This window comes from Scleropages formosus, chromosome 1, assembly GCF_900964775.1.
Source record: "Scleropages formosus chromosome 1, fSclFor1.1, whole genome shotgun sequence".
NCBI classification, from domain to species: domain Eukaryota; kingdom Metazoa; phylum Chordata; class Actinopteri; order Osteoglossiformes; family Osteoglossidae; genus Scleropages; species Scleropages formosus.
In genome coordinates, this window is record NC_041806.1 from 6,245,790 (window position 1) to 6,257,682 (window position 11,893).

The window sequence follows — 11,893 nt, forward strand, 5'->3', positions numbered from 1 at the left end:
CTATTTAGCAGACTTAGATGCAGCCAATAATGTATATATTTGTATGATATTTGTTTTTTTTTAAAAAAAAATTTAAAAAAAAAGTTTTCAACTATTACAGGGAGCAAATGGTAACATGAGGTTACCTTAACAGCAGAAAAATCAAGGGATGTCAGTTCTCTATATCTAAAAGTGTAAAATGTCATTACATAGGCATGAAGTTATAAGAATATATTTAAAATGTGTATTAAGTCCACTTTAAACATTTCTTATGATTATTAATTACAATATATTCAACTTTTAATATTCTTTTTAGTAGAATCTGGTCAAAAGTTTATGACATCGATATTTTTAAGTATAAAGGAGTAACAAATGGCTGGCTTGAGCCAAGTACAGAAAACCCAAGTCTGAGTAATATATTCTGGGCTTTTCTACCAGGGTCGACAAGATCGTGGTCCTTTCCACAACAAAAAGTATTTTCCCTCTGACAAAAAAACGTTAAATAGGCAGCGTTTTACTACAAATTTTTATTCCACAATTTAACAGTAATACCAAATATACAACACTGACAGTACAGATTTAATCATGGTTGATAAACATTGTTCACAGAACTACTGATACTGGAGAGAAATGTTTCATAGTATTTACACTGGAACTTATTCTTAAGTTAGAATGTTTTATAAAAATTGATTCAAAAAGTCTACAATCCTGTACAAGAAAAAAAAGCTACTTCTCTCCCTGCCACTGTCATATTTGGATTGACTCACTCTTTTCAGAATACAACCTCCCCACAAAAATGGACATCACCTATTTTGGTTTTGCTGGTTTTGTCCAGTATCAAAACTAACACGTATGGAAAAATTCCTCACTATTTAAGCACTTTTTTTTGCCAAAGTCTTTTAAGACTCTAGGAACATCCAATATACAAGTGAGCATATGAGCATCTCGATAAAAAGAATACTAGCAGCAAAGACATTGCAAGCAATTTTATGCAATTTCATCTTGGTGACGACCTCAACACAGGATGGATTTCAGCACTAGCACCAGGCTCCTGAAAAGCACCAAATGGATGTTTGGCACAAGGACTACAGTCAAAGTGTGATTAACTGAAGGGTTTTATTTTCACCCTTTCTCAGTCTAATCCACCCAAGATCACAATAACTGAACTGTAACTCAGGAAAATCCACAATGCTTAAACCTCTGTACCCTAGAGTTGAAAAAGGCAACAAGCAACCATTTCTACATTATAAGACTTAAGAGTTTTAAAATATCAGACACCTGCCAAACCAGACTAGATTGCTCTATAGGGAAACGTCATATGCTCTCCAACAGACAGAAACAACCCAATCTTTATGGAAAATGCCAGGGTTATCAAAAAAGATGAATTTGTTTCTTTCAGCAAGTGCAAGACAGAAATAAAACATGGTCCTTTAAGAAATCTTGTGCCCAATCGGGGCAGCAATATAAGCAATATTTTCTGAGCACAATAATGTATTATTTTCATTCTATATAAAACAAGGCCATTTACTCGTCCTGAAATTAAATCTGGTTCGTTTGTATTCCAAAGTGCAAAAAAAAAAAAATTTAAAAAAATCAGCACACACACACACATTTCTAAACAATCATAGGATATAAAGAAGCATAATAATCTAAAAATAAAATTATCATCCAACAAAAGCAGACATTTTCAGAGGCCTGGAAACCAGCCACCGGATACCACCTACCATTTTGAATATAAACAACTTATTTCAAAAGGAACAAATAATCAACTCCACTAAAAGAAAACAAAAGTTCAAATTAAAAAACGTAGCCAACTGCATTTAGGTAATGACCCAAAATAATAGAAAGGCTTTAGCATCTAATATGGTTAAGAACCGTAATATTAAACCTGCTGTATATCACAGAACAATAAACCAAAAATTCCTTTACAGATACTGCATAGTAATATGACAACATGGCTTCCATTAGTTTGTTTTATCCTTAACAAAAACATGAAAATGTCATTTCACAGTGCACTATATCATATAAAAATGTCAAGTTTAAATCTGCACCATTTTGAACCAAGACATATGAAAGATATCCTTTGTGCAGAACGAGAGGATAATTTCAATCCACAATTTTGTCTTTCCCCATCTCAGTAGATTCCCACAAAAAGTTCAGAAGACTCAACAAGGTGTTGATATAAAAGTTGAAATGAAAAGGCTAATTTAATTGCAGGGATCATGCAAAGCTTCCTTTGAAACCCAACTTGAATTTATACAGGATGATTAATGAGAGGCTGAATCTCTATAACTGGTGACAAATTAACTCGCAATATCTTCTGAGCTTTTCTTCTGACTTCTTCATCTGTAATGGAGTCATCCACCTTGATTACCTTGAACCTGAGGTTTTTCTCATTTAGCCTTGTGTCATCCTGACTTTTTACCACCCAAAGTCCACTTTTGGCTTTTTTTCTCAGCACCTTGTCCTCGGTTTCCTCGGGCCTTTTCCTCTTCCGTACTCTGACTGGACTTTTTTGTCCCCAGGCCAGTTTTTTATTACCCACCTTCAACGTTCCAAGTTTCACAGGTGCCATTTTGTAGCTGTTGCTTTCCTTCAAAACCCTACCGTTCTGATACATGTCTAGAGAACAGGCCCCAGTCAGACCAGTTCCAACCTTCACTGTACAAGAAACTGATCTTTTTTTCTCCAGAGCTAACATTTTTGGTATTTTACGTGAATTCTGTAAAGGCTGCACAGATGTCCTTGACAACACTGGGGGCCTATGAGAGCCAGAAACAGAAATTGATCGGGAACCTAACCCAGTATGAATCTGAAGTCTTGCCATATGGCTCCTGGAGGGTCCTGTTATGTTTGTTAGTTTCAAATATGGCTGTACAGATCTTACTGTCAAGACTGAACTGGAATGGATGGTCTGTTTCAAAGACTCGCTTGAGAGGTTGGTCAGCAATATTTTAGGTTGATTCTTTAAAATGATTTTAGTTGCTGCATTCAACAGCGTATAGTTAATTTCTTTCTTCTTAGAACCAGTTTTCCTGCCCCGTCTTTTCACATTTTTCTGTACTTTTGGGAACTTGTTAGGAGGGTCCAATGGTTTAGAAAACTTTGCTTCAGGAAGAGGTTCTGCTGTACAGGAGTTATAACCATAGACATCTTTACTCTTCAGTACGGTAGGCTTGTGCCCTTCTTCTTTGAGTCCCTGAAGAAAGGACACAAGTTGCATCTCAGTGTCAATAAGGTCCTTTGACATGGGGCTGAAAACCCTTAGGGCTTCCACTAGGGCAGTCTTTCCAGTTGAAGTCAACCTGGACCAGGAATGGACCGCTTTCTCTGCAACCTCTTCACAATTCATGGCATATGCCAACAGTGGAATTGCATGAAAGCCTCAAAGTAACATGCAAGATGTACCCTGGGAACAAAAAAGTGGGTATTAGTTAATGGAGGCCAACACCCCTTTGGAAATGCATGGGAATATAAAAACAAAGTAGGACTGGAAAATGTAATGATAAATATTTTTATCATTTTTGGAATGATGAGAAAAGGAATGCCATTTTGGATCTTAAGATAATAAACAAAAGTATTTCATCTTTCCTTCGAAGCATTTGACCATCCGACTTAAGCACTAAGAACAAAACCAGAAATCACACAAATACAAATGTTAATTGCTCCCCCCCCCAATATCCCTACCATTAAATTATGCAGTTACCTGTTAAAAGCATGTTTACTGAGATAATTTATCATAATGATTATTACATTTACATTTATTCATTCAGCAGATGCTTTTGTCCAAAGCGATGTACATTTCAGCAAAGTACATTTATGCATTACAAAAAGAGGAGACATAGCTGCAGACATGAAAGTCTTAAGCAAACCTAGTTTGTTCCCTACCACTTGCTGCCCCGAGGTTCATCGAGGTTCATCGTTTTACTCAAAAACAGAATTCGTATTACTCAAAAACAGAACCCCTCTTGCACATAAAAGTTATTTTCTAAAATGTATAAACAGCTTATACATTCTCAATACAGAATTTAATCCTAGTAAAAATACATTTAAAAAATCTAAATGGCAGAAATAGGTAAATTCTCCCAGAAATAGTCATGTTTTCGAAATAATTGATACATTTTTTTTTTTTTTTTTAACCAAGGTACTATTAAATGGATTGAAAAAATACAGCCATGGCATCATTACTAATCATGGAAATGGCTATTACTGCTTGAAATGACAGATTTATAATTTATTATTCCTATATGACTGCAAAGCCCCATTTTCAGCAGCCATTACTCCAGTGTTCTAATGGTAAACCCTAATAGTAATGGTCCTAATAGTAGAAAAGTCTTCATAATTGTTGTTTTAGTACAGCTGAAACCTGTTATTCTGTTCAAGAAAGCAAGTCAATTATCTTTCCTTAGGTTGCAAGGTACTGGCATTCCTAAAGTTCATTTCTGGGTTCAAAAATGGCCAAAATGAAATGGCTTTCTCAAGGAACACGTCAGCCTATAGCTGTTTTGCAAAATTAAGGTTATTCCATGCATCAGATTGCCAAGAAATTGAAGATTTCATGCAAAGGGTAGAATTACTGTCTTGAGAAAAGAGGGCAAATTCGGACAGAGCCAGGACAGAAGAAGAAGCGGAAGGCCCAGATACACAACTGCAGAAGAAGATAAGTACACCAGAGTCTTAAGTTTGAGACACAGACACCCTACAGATCTTCAACCCTAACCCTAACCCTTAAATAGCAGATGTCATCAACTCCCTTCCCTGGTTATCAGTTCAGAGCAGTGATTCACATCAGCAACAAACATGGAATAAATGTCTTGGGAATATTGTTGAGAATTATATAATACAATACAATAAAGTAATTTAACTATATACAGAAAATTATTCTTTACTCCTGCCCATGGGGCTGCCTCAGCCTCACAACTCCCCACATGTTGTGGAGAATATGAATTACATGTGCACTGACAAATTTCTACTGCTTATTATTTATGATCCTCAGATGCGCAGCTACCTTACAATAAATTAATTGTATTTCAAATACTTCAACGGCCCTAAAACAGACAGCCAGTGATGTCATGAAAATTTGTGCTCATCTGAAGATGTTCATGTAGCAGCTGAAGAGTACTCCCACCTACTACTAATCTCCATGATCTGTAGCTGCACTAATGTAATAGGAACTCACTGTAAATAAAACAAAAAATAACCCCAATAAGCTAAAAAATACTGTAAACTCAATTAAAAATTGACAGAAAGACAAATTTATGATCATCCAAACACTAATAAATCTTTCTCAGTCCTCCAAATTTACTAGAGTAGCACTCGCTAACTCCAAGGTCTAAAACAGGCAAATCTTCCCCTCAAGACCTGAGACAGACTGGATAAGAAAAGCCGCAATATACATTGCACTGGGATGAAACCTTGGACATGGCATTAATTCCATGTTATCTCATTCAATCAAACATAATGCTCACTGGGTTAAACATCTCTTTCACAACATTTATCTGGCCAGCTATAGCTTTTCATCAAGAGCACAAGCTTTTCAACTGACAAACTGGCACAACTAAAATCAGAAACAGCCGTATGTGCCCTCAGCAACGACTCTAGACTGCAGGCTCCAAGCTGACTTATTTTTTCTTATTTACTATATGAAACATGGTAACAAAAACAACTGATTTTTTAATATAATTCTTGGAGGAAGACTTGATCTACCTAGTATGCCTTAAAATCATTATACAGGGAGAAAAAGATCAAAATCACGATTATCTAAAGCACAGCCATTTTTTATTCATATTATGCCTCTTGTATCATCGGTGATGTCTGGGATTTCAGATCTTTCAATCAGACTCACCCAGGCAAACTGATTAGGGTTGATCAGATCCCAGTGTGCATTGGGGTAGCACTACATAGAATCCACAGTTCACCAATCCAGATGCACAGCCATCTAGATGCCCTTTCCACAGCCTCACTGACATTTTTCGAAGCCTACCTTCTCTGGCTAGCTAAGATAACAATCAAACTATAGGCCCTACACAACGACCTCTTTACAGCTGCCTTACAGCCTGCTTCAATGGACACACACCTTGCTCTTCCCCCATCTTAACCTCCAGCCTTTTGAGCAGCACCGCTCCAACAGCTCCTCATACCTCATCATCTTTCTTCATCCATCTTCCCAAGGAACTGTAAGTTCCAACAAGATGATTTGCTTAGGAGCTTCTGATAGTAACAAGATGTCTCTGTGATATTGGCTGGAAACCTTAGCTGCCTTTCTTTCCCTCCCTAAGCATTTTTGGATGGCTGCTGAAGACATTCTCCAGCGTTGCTCTCTTTGAACGCTATGGGCATGATGGAAAATAAAAAATAAATAAAAGAAAATTTTCCCCCGCAGCACAGTTTGGATCGGCAAAGGCAACACATCGTAAACTGCCCGGATCAATTTAAATTTAATACGGTGGGGCTCTGTTCATCCAGAACTTTGCCCACAAGACCTGATGTTCCAGCACTTGCTCCTACCTAGCCTGTACTACTTCCTGCTGCATCCCTACCACCCTACCCATCCATTCTTTCTTCATTGCTGCACGCACCTTCACCTGCATCAAACTTGTTCCTCACCTTTCCCTGGATCTCTTCATATTGCCATGATGGAACATTGTCCACACCTGGTCTTCCAGAAGCCACTGTGCCACCAGGATGCTGTGATAAAGCTTGGGCTCAACCTTCCCCACTGCAGCCAATGCACTTTGCTTCATTCTGTCCTTACCTCAGTGTCTGCCGCAGCCTTCCTAGGATCGCTTGAGTCCCTGTATTGTAGGACTTCTCTTGTCCATGTTACCATTAATTTTTCTTTTTCAAAAGGGTAACTTAGCTTGTTCCTAAGCCTGTAAAATGCAATGCTGTCCAAGCTTCAAGGTACACTAGTCCACCTGCAGAGCTAACAGCTTATCTCTCACTCAAAGACCTCAACTTTCAGTTTTTAGATTAGTTAACCAAAAGGGGCCTGAGGACTCGGGGCAAGATGCCGTTTTGATCAACCAATGCTTTAAACTTACATGGCAGTCCTGACTCTCCACTGCCGCTACCCACCCATTCAACTCTATGCAAGTTCAAAGTATTCTCATGTATCTCCCCTCCTTGTGTTTCTTCACTGGTTTTCCATAGCTGCCCACATCAAGTTCAAAAACCCGGTTATGGACTACAAAACCATCAATGGATCTTCTGCCCAGTACCTTCAAGACCTGATGGTTTGCTACACTCCTCCACTTCTGGCTATTTGGTGGTTCCACAAACAAGAGGTCCAAAATGAAAAGCACAAAGGTGTTGATTCTGGCTCCAATGTGGTGCAATGACCACCCTGTCTGAATCAAAACTGCTAAATCGCTCTCAACATTTAAGAGCAGTTGCAAAACATCTCTTTTGGACTCCCTTGTCCCCTGATCTCCTATGTGTATGTGTACTATAAATAAATGCAAATGTAAGTTGCCTCAACTGCCACTGTATCTCTCACACTGCAATGAAACTACTTGCCCAAGATTTTCACTGATTCCTCGAAAATTAATGGAATCAATGTAACATCTATGCTAAAGCGGGACTTACCCATAAACTTTCCCTTGTTCAGCAGCATAGATCTGGACATTGCTGGCTTGAAGTTCCTTCTAGCCCATCTGATAAGACTCGTCAGCCCCTACAAAATCTACCTACATCTTGGGACGGATGATGTAGTCATTGTCAAGCTGTCTATGAAGGCTCTGATGAGTAATTGGCTGACACCAGCCTTGGTGCATGCACCTCTATACTCAACCTCTACTGGCTTCACAAGCATGTTCACAGCCAGTGTCAATGGGATTGCGAAAACAGTACACCTGGAAATTACCCTCCTCTCCAGCCTGTGCAATTCAGATGTTACTCTTCAGGTTGGTGGTTGCACTGGGTCCTTGTGTACAGCCCTTGGAAAATACGCATGGGGTATAACATCCTTTCCTGTGTATTTTGCATGTTCCCAATGTGACCTTCAAATTGAAATCATTGCAGTAATCCAGAATGAGGTCCTCAACCTTGCTTGGGACATGGTACAGCGCTAATGCCGCCTAATGTCAATATTTACATCTTCATCAAATCAGCACTACTTTGTTTTCTTGTTACCTTGAGGCCACTTGACCTGACAGCTTTCCACTACTCATCCTAGGGTTTGAGTTCGTGTTGAGATTTAAGCTGCTGTCTTTGTACCAGGACATGCCACCTTCACTAGGATGCATTTTAACTCAAAATTCAAAGCATCCCATTATTTACCCAACTCCAGTAATTCAAGAACTTACCTATTTGTCACTTACAATTGCTTGTTCTGGAGCTCACTCCAGCACAAGGTATGAAGCAAGGTAAAACTAGGCCATAGCAGAAATATACTAACGACAACTTATTAAATTGGCAAAGTTACTATTGAAATGGTGGAAAGTTTGAAAAAATAAAATAAGTGATGACTTTATAACAAGAAACTATATTTTAAAAAAATTCCATAAAATATTTTAAAGATCTTAAAATAACTTAATTATTGCTAGGATTACTGATTAATGAGTGTTGATTAATAATAACTTACAGCATCAGATCGGCAAAAACTACCCACGTGCCGCACACCTTAATGATGTGTTATCCACTGTTTTGTATGACAAATATTCCTGCAATACCTTGATTCCCAATACAATGTACTTTTCGGTCCACATCCCCTGTGGTCTGTTTACATTTATTCACTTAGGAGACGTGCATTAAATCACAGTGCAGCTCTTAATCACGCTTAGGGGTAATAATAAAAACATCTTGTTTTCCTACAGTTCTATCTCCCATGCCCTCCTTCGTTAACCCTTCTGACAGCACGATCAAGGTGGGTTGTAAGAATATTGTACTCTGCCTAGAATATTGTATTAAAAAACAATCATAAGACATAATTCATAAACACAAATTAATAATTGGATTTTTGCCTATTTTCACTTTTACACAAAATTTGCCAAAATAACATGAGCTGAAAAAGTCAACAGAATGAAAATTAAACTCAACACTGTTCACCTCATCACCTCTCTACATTTTTAACGTTTACGAGTTTACTTAACACCTTACCTTGTCTACGTTTATTAGTTTAGCTGATGCTTTTCTCCAAAGCAGCATACGTTGATTAGTGAACTAGTGTGTAGCGCTGTCCAAGACAACTTATAACCACACACACACACACACTTTCAGAACCGCTCGTCCCATACGGGGTCACGGGGAACCGGAGCCTAACCCGGCAACACAGGGCGTAAGGCTGGAGGGGGAGGGGACACACCCAGGACGGGACGCCAGTCCACCACAAGGCACCCCTAGTGGGACTCGAACCCCAGACCCACCCGAAAGCAGGACTGGGGTCCAACCCACTGCGCCACCGCACCCCCTCAACTTATAACCAGTTCCTGAGAAATATATGTCTTTGGACTGTGGGGGGGAAACTAGACCAACCAGAGGAAACCCACAGAAACACGGGCAGAACACGCAATCGCCGCACATACAAATGCCAGACTTGAACCCACGTCCAAATGTGCAGCTCATGCGCTGTGTCACCATGTTGTTCTTATATGATAACAACTCTTCGCCCATAAAGACCTTTAAGAATGCAAGATCGAAACCTGCAAAGTCAGGTAAAGACATTAACATCTACTTAAATTAATTTAGTGATGCTTCTCTCCAAAGCAACTTCCAGTGTTACCCTACTTATAGTTATTTACCCATTTACAGTGCTGGGTAAGATAAGCATAAAGGTATGAGCAGGTGTTCCACATCAGCGAATGTAAACATAAGTGGACCACTGGGTGTCCTTTACTGTCCACGGGGACCAACTGGGCGTGGCCTGTTGGGCAAGAGGTCAGGTCTCCAGACTTGGCACTGGATAAAGTTTGCCCTCGACGGCTCGCTGGTACAAAAATGAACAAAAAAAAGTTCTACTTTATCTACACACAGCTGACACCCAAAAACAACCTTTAAATTGTGTCTGGTGAAGAAACAACCAATGACTGGAAATACACCCAGGACGGGACGCCAGTCCATTGCAAGGCACCTCAAGCAGGACTCGAACCCCAGACCCGCCACACAGCAGCCAAACCCGCTGCACCGCCACATAATCTATTGAAGAAACACTTCAAATAGAGGGCCTTCATAACTAACTAGCCACCTTCAAAAGCTGTATTGTTCATCAGTACATGCAAAAAAAAAAAAAAAAAAAACAAAGTTGTCCGGTATAAATAAAACGCATATTGTGGGGTATTTGGTAGCAATGGCAAGATAATAATAATAAGAAGAATCCATTAGTTAAGCAGATAGCTGCCGCAACTTGTGAGATGCGCAACTGACGCGTCCGGTAGCGAAGGGACGGGAAATCGCGAACGTGACATGTTCAAGTTGGGTTCCGCGAGTGCGCTGAGGGTTAAAATCAAAGTCAGTCGCGGTGTCCGAGAGGAGGTTAAGTCCGAGAAGCGAGCGACTGGTGTGTCGCGATGGTGGGGGGGAGGGAGAGGGGGCGAAAAAAAGAAAAAAAGAAAAAAAAAAAAAAACAAAGAATGGGCTTCTCTTTTGTTACTCGCACAGCGGACACGCAGTGACTGAGTGAGCGCGAGGCCGGCGACGACAGCGCGCGAGCGTCGTCCCGCCTTGTCTGCGCGCTGTGGCAGCGAACAACCGGCACGCCGACTGCCTCCGCACTCAACTTTGAACGTGCGTCAAAAAAACAGCTGAGAGGCCCCGAGCACCAAAAGCCATTAAGAGACCCCGCGACAATACAGCCAGGCGCGCCGCCACATCCCATCCACTTCCCCACAATGACCGGCGGAAGTGTGCGCGTAAAAAGCTCGAGGCATTTCTTGCCACGAATACAGAAGGTCACGCAACGACACATAACATTAGGTGGCAGGAAACACGCCCCGCGTTTGTTTGTTTGTTTGTTTATTTATTTATTTTTCCGCACGGATTTTGGAGAAATTTCCTCTTCTAGAAAGGAGCTGCTTAGCAGAGAGCGCGCGGACGAACAACGTTACCTTGTCTAAGATCTCTTAAGCGCAGCGCTTGGAAAACTGACCCTCCGCATCCAATGATGGACAGCAGCAACGCCACGCGTGTAGAAGCCTCAGACAAAAAGGGGAGGGAGAAAGAAAAAAAAAAAACAACAACAACAAAAAACACGCGTGTCAAGCTCTTGGCTCTGTAAATGACAAGTGGCGATTGTGCAGGAAAAGGCGGCGCGCGCACCTCTTCGTCTCCCTGCTCCGAGACCAGATGTTCCTTCTCGTTGCGGTTTCGCTGAGAGCGAATTAAAATGGCTACCACTTCAGACCATGGGGGGAGTTGCAGATACAGACAGCGAATATACTCAGAGAGGAGGCGGGGAGATATCACTTAAAAGAGCTAAATATCTCTTCGGAAATGTGAAAAGAAAGGTGCTTCCACATCTATATAAGGAATGGGGTGGGGAGGGCGGCTCGTCCGCGTGACGTTGCTGGGTATTCAATACCGATGCTGAATTTGCAGTAAAATGAAAAAAAAAAGAAAGACTGGAATCGTACTACTGAAAGATGATATTTTTTGTTGGGTGTTTTTATTCGTTTTCGCTGCATTATGATAATAAAGTCGTTTCTACAGGAGATAGTAGAAAGATAGACAAAATGACAGTGGGTTGACGTGGAAGGGCGTCTAACCTGACAGACCTGACCCTGGCTGGTGGTGTCTTTTTGGTAGAGGAAAGTGACAAAGATCGCAGCTCTTTTCCCCAAGATGTCTGGAGAAGTTGGAAGCAACGTCACGAACTTCTTGTGCTGCTCGTCATGTTCAAATCAATTTAAGTTCTGGCCGCTCAAAGCTGATTTGATTATATGCAGCATGCCATCACAGAAGCCAAGTCACCACACACAAC

General features: G+C 40.5%; 1 protein-coding gene across 1 annotated transcript; it reads right to left on the reverse strand.

Moving 5' to 3' along the window:
• Window positions 1–517: 517 nt before the first annotated feature.
• On the reverse strand, window positions 518–11,391 carry LOC108925521 (coiled-coil domain-containing protein 71-like). The gene is made up of 2 exons (XM_018737530.2): window positions 11,022–11,391; window positions 518–3,388 (listed from the first exon to the last, which is right to left on the reverse strand). Exon 2 carries the CDS (start codon window positions 3,329–3,331, stop codon window positions 2,234–2,236), a length of 1,098 nt encoding a protein of 365 aa, XP_018593046.1. The 5' UTR covers window positions 3,332–3,388; window positions 11,022–11,391; the 3' UTR covers window positions 518–2,233.
• Between the last annotated feature and the right edge of the window lie 502 nt (window positions 11,392–11,893).